Source organism: Ceratosolen solmsi, unplaced genomic scaffold (genome assembly GCF_000503995.2).
Source record: "Ceratosolen solmsi marchali unplaced genomic scaffold, CerSol_1.0 scaffold7, whole genome shotgun sequence".
NCBI classification, from domain to species: domain Eukaryota; kingdom Metazoa; phylum Arthropoda; class Insecta; order Hymenoptera; family Agaonidae; genus Ceratosolen; species Ceratosolen solmsi.
This window is the reverse complement of record NW_011948413.1, coordinates 13,093,462-13,115,548: the sequence shown is the minus strand read 5'-3', so window position 1 is coordinate 13,115,548 and position 22,087 is coordinate 13,093,462. Positions and strand designations below refer to the sequence as shown.

General features: G+C 36.2%; 2 protein-coding genes across 2 annotated transcripts in view; both read right to left on the bottom strand.

Moving 5' to 3' along the window:
- Positions 1–95: 95 nt before the first annotated feature.
- On the bottom strand, positions 96–3,461 carry LOC105367494 (uncharacterized; the record flags this gene model as incomplete). The annotated part of the gene is made up of 2 exons (XM_011506227.1): positions 96–317; positions 3,123–3,461. Coding segments are annotated over 2 exons (492 nt in total), but the record flags the coding sequence as incomplete, so codon positions are not given.
- An 11,714-nt stretch (positions 3,462–15,175) lies between these two features.
- LOC105367698 (protein tramtrack, alpha isoform-like) overlaps positions 15,176–22,087 on the bottom strand; it is a 103,344-nt gene continuing 96,432 nt past the window's right edge. Inside the window, exons 6-7 of the mRNA XM_011506466.1 lie at positions 15,958–16,050; positions 15,176–15,489 (exon numbers count right to left, since the gene is read on the bottom strand). Of these exons, the coding sequence (XP_011504768.1) occupies positions 15,176–15,489; positions 15,958–16,050 (407 nt within the window). The remainder of the gene's footprint in view (positions 15,490–15,957; positions 16,051–22,087) is intronic.

Genomic DNA, 22,087 nt, shown 5'->3' with positions numbered 1-22,087 from the left:
TACCTCCGCTCATCGACATTCGAGCTAATCCTACCTACGATTTTGGTCTCACCCTATCTCAGGCCCTTAAACGGCTAAATAGTCGGGGTCTCGGGCCAGAGGCTGATGAAGATGGTCCGTCGACGTGGATCCGCGGCCGGGGCGCCGTCCTGGGGGGGCCGGCCTTAGCTGTTCATGACGGTGGAGCGCCTGGAGTATCCGCGCCTAGTTACCGTCTCGCCCTGCGCCTCGCACTCCCGCTTCACCCGGTCGATTATGTCCGCCACCAGCTTCTCCTCCTTCTCGCGCTGCTGCTCCCAGTCCGGGCCCTTGCCGATCTGCGCTCACACACACACACCCGCGCGCTGACGAACGAGGACGGATTAAAAGGGTTCGATCGCGGAGACGCGGCTTCACGCAAACTCTGCCCTTGGAATGTGCGTGGCTGATTGCGTGGGGCCGCGTCACCGCCTCTCCCTGCCCTTGCACCCTAAGGGCACCGAGTGATTTCTCAGCAGTGGGCTCGCGCATCGGGTCCCCGGTTTACCCGAGCTGCCGCGGGACCGTATGATGATTATTATTCATTCATACATCCACGCTTTTGCGCTTTGGTTACGTGCTACGCCAACTGAGAGATTACTCGCTTAATGGGCATCGATGCCAGTAGGATGTTTTGACTTTATGGCTGGTTAAATGTGCATTAGCATTCGGACGTTAACCTTTCGGAATTCAATTGCAAAGAATTATATTGGAGGTTGAATGAGGAAGGTCGTTTTGGATTTCCTATGAAAATTCGTAGGGAGGGGGGTGGGTAGGGATTGGGGATTGGGGAGGGGATAAGGAAAAGGTGGAGGAAGAGGTGGAGGAAGAGGTGGAGGAAGAGGAAGAGGTGAAGGAAGAGGTGAAGGAAGAGGTGAAGGAAGAGGCCGTCTATTGGATAACGGGGGCCGCAAATATTGGCAGTTGGTGTAAATGTTTTAAACGTTTAACGAAATTTCGATATGCCGTTTAGTTGGACAAATATTTCGCCGATGAATACCGAGTTTTAAGCCAAGGCGTTAAAAAGCACTTAATCGCGCGAGACGCCGATTGGTGGTTTCAAGCTACAAGTACTAGGTTTATCGGATGCGTGATGAGAATTGAGATGATTTCATTACGAATGCCGTACTCTCGATATGAAATTAAGACATATTGAAGGATCGAGCATGAAGATAAAATATATGAATTCGTTACTATTGTGCCTCTTAATATTTTAATAACATATCCTTGACACAATGCAATCTCGTATAGCAAACATAGCGCAAAGCGTTTTTCTTAATAAATAACCTTAAAGACTAAGCATACTTTACTAAGATAATAACAAAAGATACGGTCTTTTAAGAAATAAATATACAAAGCTTTGAAGAGGAAGAATAAAAATATATTATTACACACACCTACGCACACATACATACATACCTACATATATACGTATGGGGTTAAAAAAATTAGTATGCGTAAAAAAGTTATATTAAAAAAGTATGATAAGAAAATGTATGCGTGTGTGCGCGAGCACGCGCGCGTCAGTGTATCTTCGTTGAATTATGTAATATCGTGCGAGAAATGATCAAATCTGGTATTATGGTTACGCCCATGCATCCACGCTAATAATGAAAAAAAACACTAAGAATAAAAGAAAAGGGATTTTCTTATGCAAAACAACTTTAATTTATTTTTGTAAAAAACCATTTTATTAACAAATTGCAAACTATAAGCATCGAGCGAACAAATGCGCATAATATGTGTGTGTATGGCCATACATACATACATACATACACACACACATATATATATATATATATATATATATAGCAGGTTCAAGAAACCAGATTGTACAATGTTTCCGAAAGTAATTGTTGGGAAAAAAACCATCACAAGTGATTATCCATACCTGTGTCTCTATAATCGGGCACAAAATTTCATTTCATTAAAGTTTCTTTAAATCTTACCGCATCGAAACCACTCTCTCTCTCTCTCTCTCTCTCTCTCTCTCTCTCTCTCTCTCTCTCTCTCTCTCTCTCTATTCCTTTCGTCTTTTAAATTATACTACATCGATTTAACGAACAAATCCACGCTTTAGGATCTGGCTTTCTTATGGAACAATAATCATTGCAAGGGTGCACACGTATACGACAAACATATACGATACATAAACATTGCACGCATTGGCCGATGAACATCTACGATAATTAATGCAGGTTTTGCATAAGCATTGTATTCGTGAAGGTATACGACGATTGTGCAGTCATTTATATATAATGAATCGCGAAAAACGTAGTAAAGTTGCACTTTTCATCTTAATCCTAATGAATTGCACATGTAATATGATAATAATACAAGTAAAACTTATGATAATAAAAGGACCGACGACTACGTGCAGAGAGGAGTTTTGTCGGCATTCGAGGAGCATAAGCTTTTGCAACTCTACTGCGAATGATTATATGGATGACGCGTTACGTGGTTCGAGGCCTCTCGATACCAACCATACAAAACGGCATAACGGCAATTTGCAAAACCATCGTGTCGTAAGTCGTGCCATTTTAATAAACGCGCATTGCCCGAGCGGAATCGGGAGTCGCCCAGCGTCCCTTCGCCAATAACACCACAGACACAAAATGGAAAAATGTGCCCGTTCGAAGCGAAGTTTTTTGGATGCGCGACTGAAAGCTTGAGGGCACAGGAACGCCGTGGCCGAGTTCCGTCGAGCTCCGAGCACGCTTTTTCGATCCGGTGGCTCGGCGTTACTCACCGATCGACGCTTGCGAATCCGGTAGCCGCTAAAATCGCGATCGTTTGATGTTTGTGGGGTGGGTTTATGGGAAGGTCGGCCGGAGCTTGGGAGACGTTCGATCGACAGTCCTCTAAAGGGTCTCTGAGCGCTTTAAGGGAGGTGAGCGCGAGCCAGCGAGCTTCGATTGGAGTCCAGTTGGCTTCTGGTTGCGATGCGAGGATGCGTTGACGAGGCGAGGGTGGCGGGAGCCGAATGGTGCGGGCTTAGGAAGGAGCGGGAGGGAGGCCGATTTGGCGCATCGGGAAGCCCCGCTGAATGGGAGACGCGAGACGTTACGGGGAGTTGCGGATGTTGTCAGTGGGGCTTGGCTTACGTCGGCGGGTTTCCTGGCGCTGGGCCTGCCGTTGTTCCCGGCGGGGCTCTTGCTATTGGGTGGCGGGTCCTCCCGATTCTCGTCGTTCTCCGCGTCGTCGGGCGAGTGCCGCGAGCTCAGGTGGCCGATGTAGCCCTTCCGCGACTTGAAGTATGCGTTGCAACTGTGACACTTGAAGAGAGGCGCCGGCTGGGCGACTTGCGTCGTCACGTGGAGCTTGTACTTGTGCCGGTACCAGCGGGTCCGCGAGGGCAGCACCTCGCCACACCATTTGCACACCACCGAGCCATCCTTCTGGATCAGGTATTCCAGCAGCTTGCGCAAACAGATCACGTTTTCCTACTTCTCTCTCTCTCTCTCTCTCTCTCTCTCTCTCTCTCTCTCTATCTCTCTCTGTATCTATCTATCTATCTATCTATCTATCTATCTATCTATCTATCTATCTATCTATCTATCTATCTAACTATCTATATCTTTATCTCTACCTTGCTCTCGGTGCTCGCTGATCGTCGTCGTCGCTCGCTCTTACACACATTTTATGGCTTAGCGACGATGGATTAGTTACCATTTACGATGCCTTGGGAGCGTTTGGTGATGGTTTCGAGTGGCGCGCGTATTTAGAATGCAACAACGTGTTACGTAAGAATGTAAGAATAACTTGGAGCTGTTGAGGAAATTGAAATTCTTGACCAATAATAGGCAGTCGAGGAACAATGCATTAATCGTCAGCTTAATTCGTTCAAAATCGTTATTCTTTGATTCTCACGTATTATTATTGAGTCGTTTGATTATTACGGGAAACATTAAATATGTCATTGTATATTTCTCAAACACCCACACCTTAAATCGTTTAGTATGAATAATTATCAAACTTTACTGACCTTACGGATGATTCAGAAATAAGATTGACAAAATAATTAAACAATTTTATAGGGCTTTTGATTATGTGTTACATTCCAAAAGACAAAAAAAAAATAAAAAAAATAAATAAATAAATAATAAATAAAATAGTAGAGTTCTTGGCATATTAAATATCTCTTACATCAATAGACACGAATAACATTTATTTATAATTACAAACACACATGTTAATAAAGGTATTGCAATTTTGACGTAAGAAAGCATGAAATTATTGTGATACTTTGATTTCCTTTAAGCGTTTTGTGTGCGTGATTAGTTGTGAATATTTTCATAACGCGAAACAGTTGGGTAAATATCAGTAACTGTGCACAGAGTGACGAATCTAATAATGAACGAGTACTGATTAAGCGTCGTATGGTGAAATATGTTATATTATAATACCATATAATTGCGATAATTAGCATGAATTTGCCATATGTCTAGATAATGAGAGATGACATATATATATATATATATATATATATATATATATACACGCGTTACATATGATAATATTCTCATTTAATTTAGTTTTAATATATCGAACGAAATAAAATTATCACGAGCTTTCTTCACGAGAAAAGGAACGATAATAATCCTAATCAGACATTCACTCTCATAAACTCATAGTCACCGATGAAACTTTAGTCTTACTTTATTTCTTTCGTTACCAAAGATGTGTTTCAATAAAATTTCAACATTCCATGTCTTATTACGAATATAATAATAAATAATAAACCAACATACAAAGAAATACCAAACAAATACGACTGAAAGAATTAAAAAAACCTAACGTACGTTTCAATAGAGACAAAGAGATTTATTTCTCTTTACATAATATCAATTCCAATTCAAACAATTATTTAAAAATCACACGAAAATCTTTATAATATTCTAATTCGTTTGGAAAGAGCATTTATAATCATAAATCTACAAGGATAAACGAATGGTAGCTCTTACGACGATTACATCGATTAATATTAACAAAATTAATAATATCGTAAATTAAAGAATTTTAATAAACGTTTGGATTCGGTATCCAATTCATAAAAGAGAGAAGTCATAATCGTACGTGTAAAATGATGTGAAGTCGTGTTTATGAGCTTCTGTTAATCAATAATATTGTCTCTCAACGACGATTCTACTAATCGTAAGAAATCAAATTTTTCCTTAACTCAACAACATATCGAATTGTCTAATAAATGTTTCTTATACGGTCGTTTCTAATACCTCTCAAGCATTTCGACGCCCAATCCTGTGTCTATAAATGCCTGTGTCCTAATAAAGGACCATCAACAACCGAACGAATATTACTCTAAACACTTTCAAGAATTTTATGCCTTATATATTGTATAATTTGAACGATTATAAAATTGTGACAAGAAGTCAAAGAGTCCCTGAGACACTAATTTGATAAATAAATTAGCAAAACCATGGATAATGAGGAGGAGCCGATCAGGTAGACGTCAACTACAAGTTGCTCGATCGACTAGAAATAATTGATTGACTAGAAACGAAAGACCTCCAAGCACGAGCTTTCCAAATCTCTTAAGAAAATTAATCCACATCGCTTGATACCGATTTTATTCACTTTATAAAATTGCTCGATATATATTCAAAACATGCAAAAAGGTAAAAAGCGACAGACAACGGAAGCCTCGATTATACGTAGGGCATTTTTTACGCCCAAAGTTGTGAAAGAATTTGAATTCTGAAATTTGAATTATTAGCGAGTGAGTCATTCATTATAAGTAAGTGTCGATCTCTCTCTGACTGAAATTATTATTATTATTATAAGCAGCGCAATTTAAATGCACCTGGATTCGATTCAAACTTATCTCTCGCCCCTATTCACTCTAATCTCAAAACAGTGTATAAAAGGTTTTTTTTTTTTTTTTTTTTTTTTTTACGCGATTCAACTCAACAACTAACTGCCTTTATGTCGCATAACAAATAAAGAAAGTCACAATGGGAACAAATATTTTTCCGACCATACCAACTGATGATAGAAGCAAATTCATTAATTCAACGAGATATTAAATGTCAATATCTATCACCCAGTATTCTCCGATTTTATATTTTATGGACAGTAGTAACGTTTATCATGGAACAATCGAATGTTAATTGACGCATTGTCCGAAAGCACATGGGAAAATCTTCGAAGTATCGTATTAAATATTCATAGACGACATGGAGAGTCGAGAAGAAAAGACTAAACTTTTCAATCCAGGATAATCGGATCGAATCTAATTTGCAGGCGATTAATGCACACTCTTCGACCATCCAAATGCCCATTCAATAATTATTACATATTATTAATCGTCTTTGGAGATAGTGAAAATAAGAAAATAAGAAAATAAAAATAGAAATAAAAAAAAAAAAGAAGAAGAAGAAAAAAAGCTACGGCTAAGCTAAGCATCACGAGGATACCGATGTAACTAAGCGATATGACATTTTCATTGTAAAATGAAACGTAAGCTGTGCGAGAGCTTTTGGACACTGCACATAAACGTCGAAATTCTGGTGAAAATCAAGAGAGAATAATAGAAGGAAAGGTGAAAAGTGACTCGTGTCCCGCTTGGGACAAGTTATATCGAATCGAATGGACTCGCCTCCTATTGGCGTAATTTCAATAAAGTTATCGAGGTAGAGCGACGGACAACGAGAGGCTAGACGAGGGGAGATGATGGGCGCGAGGTCGCGGATAAAAGGGAGGATGAAAACACCTAGATCCTTGGTCTGAGGACGGATGTGACGCGGCCGCTGTAGAGGTAGTTCGGGGTGTCCCGGCAACCGTTACCAGGTCGAGCTCGACCGCGCGCGAGGGCCGCGAGCAGCCGTTGGTGCGAGTCCCCAGGCCGCCTGCTCCTGTGGCCGATGGCCGTGTTCGCCAGCGTCCTAAGGGCGTTCGGGTGCCAACCAACCTGCTTGCGGACCTCGGGCTCGGCTCCCGTTATCCCGGGCTCCTCCGCGGTCGCCTCCCCACGCGGCTTCCGCTCGTCCGTGAGGAAGTGGAGGCCGCCACCCGGCAAGGGCGACGAGGGCTTGCGTGCCTCCTCTTCCCCGAGGGCCACTCGCTCCCTCGGCCGCTGCTCGCCTCCCGAGTCCTCGCCCTCCTCGCTCTCCAGGTCCTCGGAGTACTGCCGCTGCCCGGCGTAGGCGATCACCGGCGAGTTGCAGATCTCGAAGGTCGTGTCGCTCGGTAGGCAGGGCAATCTGCCTGAAAAAAGCAGAAGTCCCGGGTGAATATCGTTTGGTCAGACTTGATTGAACAACGACTCTTCCAGACCCCCTCCCAATCCTCCTCCTCCTCCTCCTCCTCCTCCTCCTCCTCTTCCAATCCACCACGGTTTCTTCCGTCACCGCCGAACTGTCGTCACGAGTGGGCACATTTCGGCAAACTCGGCGACGACTTTCTCGTCAGTGAATAGTATTTTGGTCCCTCTTTGCTCTAATTTTCTCCGGCATGTTGTAGCTAAGGGGAGAGAGCGGACGGACTCGTGAAAACGACCGCTCGTGTACGAGTTCTACATTAAATTTTATAAACATCCTCGTGAATAAGAAATCGACTATTTTCCATTGATTAATTACTCGCCAACTGTTATCGAAGCGTTATATCAATGTTATCAGTTTCGAATTGCGCGAGATCGATCGTTGAGGAATTTAATTGATATTCGTGCCGTTTAAGCTTCAATTAATTAAACGAAGATTCTTTCAAAGTAATTGTGAAAAAACTGACGAAAATCAAAATTTTAAACGCTCCTGACGAGCTAATTTTTTTCAAGCGAAAATTGTATTATCAAAACGAACGCAGTTTTAATTGGCAAACAGCATATCAACTAGAAATTACGTTTATATAAACATTCACCATAATTTTCTTGGCAAAAACAGCCGATTATAAATAATAATAACGATCATACGTTCTACTTAATGAATTAATTAGCTATGGACTTTATATGGACCTTATAATTAAAAATGTCTTTTGGAAATGGATTTTTAAAATCGTTCGCTCGGAACATTTTATCCGCGATAAAATCTTAAAAAAGATTTATCATTGCTAATGTTTCAAAACGTCTTATAAGTGAAAATGAATGATTGAATAGACACTGTTGATTTATTTGCTAAATTATCCATAAGATTGTAGCAGCTTACGCATCATCCATCTGAAAAGATTGATTAATCTTGAGCTGCTAATAATGAAAGGATTAGAAATAAAATCGTCATTTGAAATACATTAAAAGTTCATTTGCATACATCAGTTAATTATTTTGCAGACTCACAATGCTGTAAGTATGTCATAATAATAAATAAAAAATAGTAATTACGTCTATTGAGCAATAGAACGGCATTTGAATGCAGTAGCAGCTCTGATATTGAATCGTTATTATTAATTAATAATAATTGAATGTTTATTTCAACTTTGAGATAATTGGAATTCCTGGTGCACATCTACTTTAATTAATGGTTAAAACGTTGCTATTATTATTGCGAAATTGGGGTTGGGGCAGGGGGGTGGGGTATTCGAGTCGTGGGCAATCATAGTTAATATAACCTAATGTAACGGATTATGTAAATTATTGTTAGTATTTATTGTTACATATACAATGTAACCCTTAAGAGGATTCATTTTAAATAGATTGGAAGTTCAAGGGAATGCGTAAAAACATTTAAGGGTATCTTATATTTTGTACACTATTACGTAATATAAACACAGTATTTAAATATCTCTATACATATATATGTATATATCTGTATATTTTTTTTTATTTTATTATTATTATTATTTTTTTTTTTTTTTTTTTTTTTTTTTTTTAAAGAAGGATGTGGTTATCGATACAAGAAACGCTTGGTCGGATAGACTATTGCAATGTATATCACAAAGAGTTACAAAGAAACTACAATTTGGTGAAAACAAATACAATTAAGACAATTATTACAATCAATGTTTCAACTTTATCTTTTTTCCTTTTAAATTCATTAAATTCATTTCCATTGCCACTAGGCGCCAGGATATAATAAAGGCCGAGACAGCTTCTTTATAGCTCTACCGTACATTCTCTGCTAATAGTTTTTTCTTTTCTTCCTCGTTTCTCGTATTACAATATGTAATATTATAATGAAATAATATTATTGCTATTATTCGTTATGTTAACGCTTTGTTTTTTTATTTATTTATTTTTTTATTTATTATTAAAGTGCATCGCCCATCAGCGTGACGTAGATGCTACATAACATAAAATATATGTGTATTTATATATAATATTTATATATATTTATATATATATATATATATCTTTATCATTTTGCAGCTCGCAATATAAATCATCTGCCTAAGGTTTCGCTATTCTGGAAGAATCGTAAGAAGTGACGAAGTCGAAGAAGAAGAGGAAAAAGTGGAAGAAGAAAGAAACACTAAAAAGTTTCCAGTCAAGAGCTCGGGCCCTTCGTCGCGTTTTGCCGTTACAATGTCGTTGGTAAGAAATAAAAAATAATCGTGCGCCGGTGCGTTTTGTGGTTTGCTCTGTTACTCAGGTGACGATAAAATTATTATTACAATATATCTTGGTCGACTTGTGTCGCATTTTATTTTATTTTTATACATATAACAATGGTGAATCATCATTTGCCGCGCTTTCTTCCTCCTTCGCACGTATGATAAAAGAAAATAAAATAGGTCGGGGGTTTGGGGTTTGGGGTTGGGGGGGGGGGTGGGGGGGGGGGGGGAGACTATGTAACTTGGGGGTGCGACGAAAGAAAAGAGCCAGCATTTCGTGCTTATGTGTTAAATGTGTGTATTTATTTCGCTTTAGCGCGGTTTTAAATAAAATATATGCATCGTGAAAAATACAATAATTATAATAATACGAGACCGCGAGGACCCCACGGCAAAATATAAATCATATACATAATATATCTCCTCGTTCCATATTTGCTTTTAAAGCCTACTAGTGCTTCCTTACATTGCGTTTACTTTGTCAACTTAACCGCGCTACCTAGTACCCGGTGTTACAATTTTTTTATTTTATTAATATTATTAAAATTATAGCAATAATGTAATAAACGTTATCTGACGATGATAATAATAATAATAATAATAATAATAATAATAATAATAATAATAATAATAATAATAATAATGATAATAATGAATAATGATATAGCGATATAAGTAATAGCGATAATATTAATATGTATAAAACTACAACATTATTGTGAATTAATCGCAAATTTAATAATACATGGAAGAGAAAAACACCGACATAAACTACAAGTTTCCTTTAGTTCGTAAATGTGCGAGTATCGAAGAATTTTTTTTTTTTTTTTTTTTTTTTTTTTTTTTTTCCCCTCGTAGATAGAATAAAGTTTGCCGTTACATGCGCGCAATAAAATTAAGAAATTTAACAATTTCAACGGCGACTCGGCGCAACCGTCGATTCAGTCTGACGATTCACGAGGACTCGTCGACGATCGCGCCTAATGGGCATTTAATAAACCCAAAGGATATGACGTCGACGAGGTATTTCACTTTGAAAGCGTGATTGCTCGTGTTTCTTTTTATATATATTTTTTTTCTTTTTTTGCATTCTCATAGCGATGACTTCTCTCAGAAAACAGATAAGCATTTAAGAAATACACATATGCATACACATCCACATACTCACGCGCGCATATATTTGTTTTTTTTTTTGCTTACATTTTAAAAATATACTTTTTAATTGTTTTTTTCGTGTTAATTTAAAAGATTATGAACAATCTAAATAATTATTTTTCTTTATAAATGATAAAGATGAAAGATTTTTAATTAACAAATATTCAATAATTGCATAAGTGTAAAAATAGTAACAAATCAGTAAACAAAGTAATAATATCTAACTATATAGTCTGAGCTAAGTAAGTTTTCTATACATTATGTTCTTCCTTCTCTCTTATTTTTCATATTTAAAAATATATATATATATATATATATATATATATATATATATATATATATATATATAAATACATTTGTAATAAGTGTTTACAGTAACACCAAAATAAACACAGCATTTGCAATGCATTTTAACAATCCTATAAGAAAATAAATGAGTTTTAACCTTTCGTAATTGAATAATTAAAACTTTTTATCACATTTTAGTCTGATAAAGTGTAAATAAAATAAGTTTTTATTTAATTTTAATGGACTCCTACCAATTAGTAACATTAACTTGTAACTTGAAATTAACATCTAGCCACTTAATAATAATAATTATTTTATTAATTATTTATTTTTTTGTTTGTTTTATTTTCTTTTCTTTTTATTATTATTTTATCTCTCATTATTCTTTCTCCATTCAAACGCTTAACCGTTTTCTGCACTTTTATGTACATGATTGGAAAGTATAGATATGCAATTAATTACACTTGGAACCTCGCTTTCAAAACTCTCAAATGCGTCAGATTAGAACGTGGCGGCGTCAACGCTGGTGGCAAACACGCTTGACTGATTGGACCACATTTTGCAAGGTTAAACGATAACCGAGCGCATAAATACGTTCTCTATACATGGACTCATTTAAATAAATTTTCTCTCTGAAATTTCACGTCAGCACTAAATTTTTCATTACAAAACTCGCGGCTATCATGCTTTATAATAACTCGTACGCCCTTAAACACATGTACACGCAAAACTTTTACAGTTGCAACAATATAGTGCGGAAGACCAATACTGCTTTCGGCTTGATTTGAATACGAAAGCTTGACAAAATCAACAATTGTCCATCGCAGTACCGTATAACGTGCGTGGCGAAAAATAATTGCAGCCCGAACACCGTTTGCGAATCGTTCGAGAGACGAGCGCCATTACCTTTTCCCTATTTATTCTTTTAAACAATTAGAATTCTCTATCTCTTTGTTTTTCAAAAAAAAAAAAAAAAAAAAAAAAAAAAAAAAAAAAAAAAAAAAAAAAAAAAAGTGCATCCCAACACCGAAAAAATTTACATTATGAAAAAAGTAAAAATCAACAAATAACGTATCTTCATTAAATCATTTCCTTTAAGTTGCTTTTACTCTATTTCCAGCCCACCCCCTCACTCACTCACTCTCTCTCTCTCTCTCTCTCTGTTCTTCCAATGAAATACAGAAAAACATCGCACGTGGTAAAACAAAATTGTTGGCAAATAAACAAACGAGGAACCTACGTGAAAGTTTTTTCAGTCATGAAATAGAAACACACATAGCACGCACGCGCGCGCGCACACACACATACATACATACACACACACACGCGCGCGCGCGCGCGCACGCACACATCAAACACATAATAAATTTTTCTTTGTTTCTTTCTATAATTCTTGATTAACACTCTTTACTTGTGCGTTGGGTGCATACATATATCTACATCAATTTTTTTTTCTCTTTTTTTCTTTTTTGAAAAAATCTACATTCACTTGTACACATACATATGCAAATAATTATATATGTAGGTATCTATTCGTTTATTTATTTGTTTATTATGTTGTGCGCTCATAGAACATTCAGTAATAGTAAATAATTATACAACTATATTTTCATAACTACAATATAATAATAATAATAATAATAATAATAATAATAATAATAATAAAAGCTATTATCTTCATTAATAATATAATAGCGGTAATCATAACAGCAATAATAAAAATAGCAATGTTGCAAGTAATATTGATTGAGAGAGTAATAAATTGTCGATAAACTATTTTCTATAATACACTCGATTCAGGGTCCTGTACACGTACACAGGGTCACTGCTAAGCAGTCAGCTCTTGTATATTTGTGCATAACTTCATTTCATCATTAGAATTTATATATTTCATAATTATCGCTTGCATCTCTGCCCGTAACACGGTCCGAGAAAACTACTACGCATAGTCGTCTATCTATATAAATCTTATACAAATCGTCCTATTGTCGTCTCTCGCACTTCACGTTTTAACATTATAAACTTTTGGAAATACATAATATGTGCATTTTATGTGGACGCGCACGTACGCTCACATAACAGACAGACCGAGAGACACACGTGCGCGCACAAACAGACACACATCAATATATATATATATATATATATATATATATATATATATATACACATATATATACTATTTAAATACTTGCTACATCGATAAATGGTTTTTACGCGCACCATTGGGTTCTTTTTATCTGGGAAGAAAAATTTCATTCGTTTAAGAAAAATGCATGTGTACAAAATCCATAGACAGGATTTTGTAATGGAGAATCCGTTATCGCGAAATTAAAGATTCTCTTGCAAATATACACATTATATATATGTATATGTATATGTATATGTATATGTATATGTATATGTATATATATATATATGTATATGTACACACACACACACACACACACACACACACATTTATTTCGATTAATTCATAAGGCAACATGGATATGTATAATTATTTTCTTTATCTTTCACATTATAAAATTATTTCTTATTTTGGAATAGTTTTCGATTCGTTTTAGTAGAAAACATTCTAGTGGTAAGAGTAAAAAAAATAACTTGTCGAATTTTTTAGATAGAGAATTCATTCGCAGAAAAGACACAGCGATTTTTAAGTATAAAAAGGCAAAACAGACGCAAAAACGATAAGGAAGGAATCCTTTGCGAAACCTAATCAATGAAAACAAACTACTGTTTCTCTTTATTACAAATCGTTTACTGCTATGTATGTATACCGCGTATTGCATCTGTTCCCGAAATCCTTTTTATCTCGAAGAAATCGTTATTTATCGCTTACAGCCTAAGACGCGTAACGTGCAAAACTTGCTTTACAAAAAAAAAGTATTCGTACGAAACAAAAAATACTGTCGAGTCCCTTACATCTGATCACAGTGTCGCTGTCTGTTCTACGATTCGTCTCATAATTTGAATTTCAATCGCTCAAACGTACACTTTGAGAAATATGGAAGATACAATCGAAGGAAGAAATAATCATGAGAAATTTAAATTAAGGCACGACGTGAACGCCAATTTTTCTTATTTACGGGATTCTGTCGACCACGTGGACGTAATGATAAAATTCTTTGTTTTCGACCTCTATCAATTATTACTTTCATTATAAAATCATAAGCCGTCGTTCTACCGAATTCTATTGGAATCGAAATCAAGCGCAATTCGCTTGCAACATGTATTTTCATTATTCGGTAAATATTCGCGGTATAAAATAAATTTGTACATTAATGGTTAACAAGTGCTCAGAGAATAAAGTGTATTCATCTATAATGTAGCGCTTTCGTTATTGAAGTATCATTCATCGAGTCTACTCGACAATTCTTGAATCACGTCGGAATTTATTTTTGGAAAGCGAATGATGTTAAAACATTGTTACTGCAGCATACGCGCACATGCGCATATATAAGTTTGCTTGTGATTGTGTGTGTTTGCGCGTGTGCGCGTACTTACATACTTATGCGTAAAGCAAACGATTTTTAAGAATTTAGAAATACGAACATCTCTTAAGCGCACATTGAAATACTATAATATTTACTCGTTGTTTACGAGTATATTTACGAGTTAACGAGCCCGTCGAAGAAAATCGTTTTCCAACGTTTTATGAAAGTGAAAATCGCCACTGAAGATAGGATGGATGGGCGCGCTTAAATGCCAGGCAACGTAATTAATTCGCGTGCTCGCGTTAAAGAAAAAGTGATGGGGAGAGGGTGGATGGGTCCGAGTGAGGCACTTGCATCTCCGGATTACGAGTCTGGATTACTTCGTCTTCGGTAAGCAGCAATTGAGAAGCCTACGCGTCGCCGAATTGAGGTCGAATATGTATTGGTCGGGGAACGGCGCCATGGAAGCGGCGCCATGGCCGCCTCTTTTTCGATAGACAAGACCGCTTTGAACCTCTGGTCATTGTGGGAGTGAGCTCGAGCCGCGGGTAAGGGCGGAGGGCGCGAGAGCCGGTCGAAAACAAAGAATTCCACCGAGCTTCGAGCGACCGGGCCGGTAAAAAGAAAAAACTGGTGGCCATCGACGTCGACGATCCTCATGGGGTTTTGCCAAGGTGGATGGTTATAGGGGACTTTTGGTGGGATCAGGGGCGAAGGTTGAGAGGAAAATGCTCCAGTCACGAGAGAGGTGGGTGTGGAGGACCCGAGACATTTTCGGCCTAGGGCGGTAGGAAGAAGCCGAAAGGCATTACGCAATCCTTGGGCATGAAGCAGTCGTGAACGGTCTTCATGTGGTTTTTCATCTTGTCCGGCCTCGAGAATTCCTTGGCGCAAACCGGACAAGGGAAGACTTTGCGTTGGTGGCCCTCGTGGTAGAGGAAGGCGTGTCGCTGGAAGCTGTACTTGTTCTTGAAGGTCTTTTGTATATCGACCTTGGCGCACTCGGTGCACTGGTAGATGCCCTCGGATATCGAGGCGTAGCGGAAAAGATTAAGCCCACGCACCGACATCTCCGTCAGCTGCTCGGCCGGGTCTTGGGACTGAGACGTGGCCCTGCGACGCATGCGCCGTTTCGGTACCTGGCGACCCGTCGGCGCACTCATCGAGCCGGCTTGACCGGGGCTTTGGTTCGTCGGTGCCGTCGGCGTCTGTGGCGTCGTCGTCGTCTGTTGTTGTTGTTGTTGTTGTTGTTGTTGTTGTTGCTGCTGCTGCTGCTGAAGACTCGCCGGCCGGGGTAAAGAGGACGAGCGCCCCGAGGCCGCTGCGGCCGTTGTCGCGGCGCCTCCGCCTCCGCCACCTCCGCCCCCGCTGCTCGTCGGCGGATTGCTGGGAGCGGAGGGACTGTGGGAGGCAGCGTCCGCGGCGGCCAACCCCGCGGATGGCTGCTGAGCACCCGAGGACGGTTTCTCGGGGCTGCTATGGGCCCGGGCCTTATCCGACGACTCTGACTTTACGTTGCTACTGCTGCTGCTGTTGTTGCTGTTGTTGCTGCTGCTGCTGCTGCTGTTGTTATTGTTGCTGCCGCTTCCACCGCCGCCGCCGCCACTGCCGCCGCCACCACTGCCGCCGCTGGTACTCGTAGTTTGTGCGTAATCTGTAAGTGGTCAAAAGCAGACGGGGCTTAAATTAGTTGTCAAAAAGCTATTGTGAGGTAAAAGGATGGATCAAGGGAGAATGGAAAGACGCTGGCGACCGGAGTGACTAGCGTCGCCTGCAGCGTCATCTCCAAGAATAACGTGTCACATTCAAAGTGCACGTACCAGAGGTTCGTTCGATCGGGGCGAACATTTGCCGAACAATCGGCTCTACGCTTACATCCAACGGATTAAACGAGTAGCTTTTATTACTTACGGCCACCGAAAAAAAATGCCAAAGATTTTACTACATTTAATCAAACCTTCGGTACGTCATTCGCACGTTAATGAGCGATGTATTAATACATGTAAGTTACTTCCATTGAAGAATCAAGGCTCATTAACGCGTGTACATATATAGCTATATATACCTACGTATATATGTGACAAAAATTCTACGATTTACCAAAGTGCCCTATCTGACAGCTCATGCGAACCAAGTTAAGTACAAAATAATAATAATAATAATAATAATAATAATAATAATAATACATAAGAATAATTGATAATACTCGATTGAACAAACGAATAAAGTAAAATTTAAACGAATTGTCTATCAAACGACAAACAAATATAAAATATAACCATTTATACATAATAAATAACAATAATCTGAATTTTTTTTCATTTTTCCATTCAACGTAATTACAACTTTAATAAAGAATTTGATTAATTAAATGATAAGTAACTAATAAAAAATTGATTGAATTATGAAAAATAAGTTTATAATTGGCAACTCATGCAAGCCAATAAGTGAAACTATTAATGTATCTAATTATAAAAAAATATCTATGAATATTAAATAATAATGGCAACAGTAGTAATCGTAGTAGTAGTAGTAGTAAAGTATTAGTAACAATAATAATTACGAAGAAATAATAGTCATAACATAATAACACTAACAACAACAACAACAACAATAACTACAATAATAATAATAATAATAATAATAATAATAGTAAGAATAATAATATCAATAATATCAACAACAATAACAACAACAACAACAACAATAATAATAATAATAATAATAATAATAATAACAATAATGATACAGAATACTGCTGTACTAAACAAACTGAACGAAAATCATAGTTTATAATAAATAGTTAACAGGAATTATAATTGGTGCAGGGTTAAATAAAAAATTTAGATAAGTAAATATTTAAAATCATACCATTCTTTAATAAAATTTGCGAGACAACGTTTGCGTATGTAAATCATTATGTGCTTACGTTTTTTACGCACATAACGCGAGCTTCCATAATATATATTTACGCGCGCATATATGTATTTATATATCGTCGCAGAACTGCTGTATCATAGCACAAAGACTAAAGTAGCTTATTTACAAAAGAGAAGAACAAAATAAAGAAAGGACAATTAAAGAAAAAAACGTTAAGTGTACTAATAACGAACAGATACACACATTATCGGTGTTTATTTCGACTTAGACAAAAAAGATTTAACTAGTACGTATGTTAGTGACTAAGGATTAAAATCCTTTTGTCGGTCGCGATGTTCGAACGAGCAAATAGAAAGTGTTATTGAGCTTTGCTTAATAAATGACTCGCATTCTCTTCAATTTGCAACACATTTCGATTTTCCGAAACTAAAACACAGATAAAAGAATATTCTCGAGACACTTTCAGTGCCATCGAGTATTTGATTTTTGTACTTTGCGAAATTTTAAATTTAACAACTTTCGATCTCTCGAGTTGCATCCACTACGTATAAACCATCAATGACACAATGTCTTGGTTACTTATATGCATCAATGCAGCTTTTTTCCATTTACTTTCATTTTGTTATTATATTTGCAACATATGTAAAAGCAATGGACATGAAAATTTTACGTTCGCAATGAGGCGAAAAACTCATATCGTTCGTCGTACACTCTAACTTTTCTAATTTCATAAATCAACAATACGTGTAATCAACATGCAAAACAAAAAAGATATATTTTTATAATATTAATAATAATAATAATAATAATAATAATAATAAATCATTTCTTACGTTCATTTTATCATTTATACAAAAGGTTCGAATATAAGGAAACACAAAACGAAACTTAAATGATAAAAAAATATATATGTACAATCTTGCCAAGAGTCGAATAATTCTGATTAAGTCAATAAAACATCTATATAGGTGATATTTACAACTCGACGATGTACGTGACTTCGACAAGAATGAACGAGCGATTTTATTTACAATCGCATAAAATTAAATGTAGATTTACTTATTGAACGTTTAAAGACAAACTTTGATAAAATCAGATATTCAAGAAACTTGGCAAGTGACTGGCGCAAGAATACATACATCTAATAAGGAAAAAATATCATATAAAGTATAGTATAATATAATATATATCTGTATATGTATGTATGAAACGAACATATATATATATATATATATATATATATATATATATATATATATACGCGCGCGTGTGTGTGTTTAATAAAAATGATAACTAAATAAACATAATTTTTGGCTAAGAATTAAAAGTAAGTAAACTAATAAAAAGACTCGACATCATATGACACGAAGTTGTTTCATTTCAGTTAATTGTGCATTTTTGTTCCATTGGTCGATTTAGAAAAAATGATATTCATGGAAAAATCGCTGTTATTGTAAATTGACACTTTTTTCCTCCTCGACAGTTAGAAGTAAAACGAACTTCGCTCGTAGTATTCTGCTAACTCGAAATTAGAATTTCATCAATCATCATAAATCCATTCGAAAATAAACATTATTTTGCAATTAAATTTACACTCAATGCAATCATTATCAATATAATAAAAGTATTAACTATTGCTTCTAGAAACTAATTTCTTTTTTGAAAAAAAAAAAAAAAAAAAAAAAAAAAAAAAAAAAACCATTAAGAACATGTACATTTAGATAATATAGTATATAATATAGTTTATATTTTCATAATTTGACAAATATAAAAACAGAGTAAATGCGTATTAAAATGAATTTACGATGTCGAACATTGAATTAGGCGTACGTAAATGAGATGAATTTGGTGTGACATTAAAAAAAGAAAGACTACTCGCTGCCAATGTTTTGATCTATTATCAAAATTAGAATACTGAAATACAAAAGGTCATCGGTCGAATAGAAAATTTGAAGAGTCTCTTCAATCGGTATCTTAGTACCATTAAAAATTTCAGTATCTCAGTATAGCTAAAATTTATCATTACAAAACTAATGGCATCTCAATTTTTATTCTTGTAACTATTGCAATCCGTTTACACTTTTATATGCACAAATAATAAAAATAAAAACATCGACTATAAACTTTTGTTCTAATATACAAAAAGGTGAACAACTATATTTTACAGGTTGAAGTAATTACCTTGCGTTCGTCATATTCATATGGTTATGAGTCAGTAGTTTTCTTCCTCATAAGAAGCTTCGTTATTCTCGTAATCTCACTGGCTATGTGATTCATCCCTTTCACGTATAAAACTGTTTTAATCGTTAGTAGCAATTCTTTGTCGATGTTAAAATAAAAAAATAAAATGAAACGTAAATAGAAGCAAAGGTTTGGGCCGACAAAATGGCTCGCTGTTACTTCTCAAATGCATATAAAATGAAAGAAAAAAAATAAACCACCACAAATGTCTTAAGCGATATCGAATGAAAACGCACATAAATACAAAACTAAAATTCAAGGCATAGCGTAACGTCCAATTTGGTTAAAAACAGAAAAATTTTTTTTTCTTTTGTCTTTTTTTTTTTAAATAAATAAAATAAAAAAGCGCGCGTACAAAATTACCTCTCTAATCAGAGAATATTGCTCACGCGCTGTGTGAATACACAATATATAAAAACACAATGTACAACTTACAATAAATTTTATTAATCGTGACTTTGTGTTTTTTTTTTCTTTCGAAATTACATCAATGTAATAAATTCGACTAAAACGAGAAACAACTAAAAAATATATAGATTACACCTTTTACAAATGACGACGAAAAAAATTAACAAATGACTTGGTATTACAATAAAACTATAACTCTAGGTACAATATCTTCAACTACTTTCTTGTGTTCGCAGAAAAAAAAAATATATATATATATAAAAAAAAAAAAAAAAAAAAAAAAATAAAATAAAATAAAATAAAAAAAAAAATTAATAAAAATGACAACGCATTATATTTGGCTTGAAAAAACGATGATTACGCAATAGAGGTACGATTTTTCACACATCGCGCGAAAAACGTCCTCTTTCATCCCCATTATACATATAATATTTTATTAGTCTTCTTTTGTTGTATTTCGAACACAACGCTCTTACAAAACAAAAAAGACATAAATGAACAAAAACAAGAAATAATAAAGAAATGCGGTCAGCAGAGCGAGACTTAGTACATAGAATAAAACCTTTGATAATTACGATCTATTGAACACCGTTCTTTTTATTATCGATAGTCATAATGAAACAATCAGTGCATATAAAATATACTAATTCTACCCAGCGTCAGAAAAAGACTCGTCGCGTCGTCATAGTCGTTCTCGTCGTCATTGTCGTTATTTTATCCCCCATTATCTCATTCATTTTCTCCCTCAGGCATTCATTCCCACGTTCTCCCGATAAAAATTTTACCTACAAAATTTGCAAAACTTTTTTTTAATTTACGTTTTATCGACTTCCAACCCCAACATTAAACGCGATAAGGTCTCACTTATTTGGCACTAGATTTCCGATCGTACGGTACACGATCGCACGATGAATTTAAATAACAATTTTTCGTTATTTTCTTTGAAAGTCTTCATTAAATCCATTAAAACTCATGCGCGATCATCGTATTGTTTTTTTTTGTTTTCGTTTTCTTTTTACATAATTTTCATTTTTCTTTAAACGTTTTGTTTTAATTATTTTTTTTTTTTTTAATTTTCTCTTTATATATTCACATTCGCTTGAAAAGGCACCAAAATGGGGATCACAACTACTGCGCCACTTTTAAAGTACAACAACGATTAAACGATCGTCCCACTCGAATTACACTTTCTACTAATTTTCACCAAATTTCTTATTTTGTTTTCATTTCAATCGCACGCGCACACGCACACGCACACGCACACGCCCACGCCCCCCCCCACACACACACACACACGCACACGCGCACAAACATACCGACAGACACATAAAGAGACACGCGTTTGCGTACCCCACCCGCACCCGTCTATCCACCATACACACGTTGATACGCATACGTTGACCCTTGATTACGTACACCCGCGCACATATAAAAATTAAAACTCAGCTTCACATGTATTCGCGTACGTGGGCTTTTAATTCATTATATTTTACTTCACTCCACTTTATATCGTCTTTATTTTCTGACGCATCGCTTTCCCTCATCTTTTCTGCAACGACGTTAATAGGTATTAATTACCAACTATAGCTAAAATATATTTGATGATAACTTTTGTTTATATATAATATATAGTAATAATAATAATAATAATAATAATAATAATAATAATATTTAATTTATAATAATTGTTAATGATAATCATTAAAATAATCACCGCTATGTAATATAATGATGCATTCACTGCGTCGTGTCTGCCTGACATTGGCGCGAGTCTGCCGATTTTCGCGCCATTTGCACCCTCCACCCTACTTATATTTCATCTCCCACACGCGCGAATGCAATATATAATAAACTATGCTTCTTTCGAAACTTTTTGTTTCTCCTTTATCTGTAGGTATTTCATACATACATGCATACATAAATACATACCTACATACATAAACAAACGCACACGCGCGCGCACACACGTATATATATATATATATATATATATATATATATATATATAGAGAGAGAGAGAGATAGATGCGTGTGTATGTGTAAGCGCGCGCGTGTGTGTAAGTGTATGTATGCATATATTAAAAACTATCTGATAGTACAGTCTGCTTTTTAAGCCTCGTGATTAACCTCTCTCGGGTGGGATTGGGGGGGGGCGGGAGTGG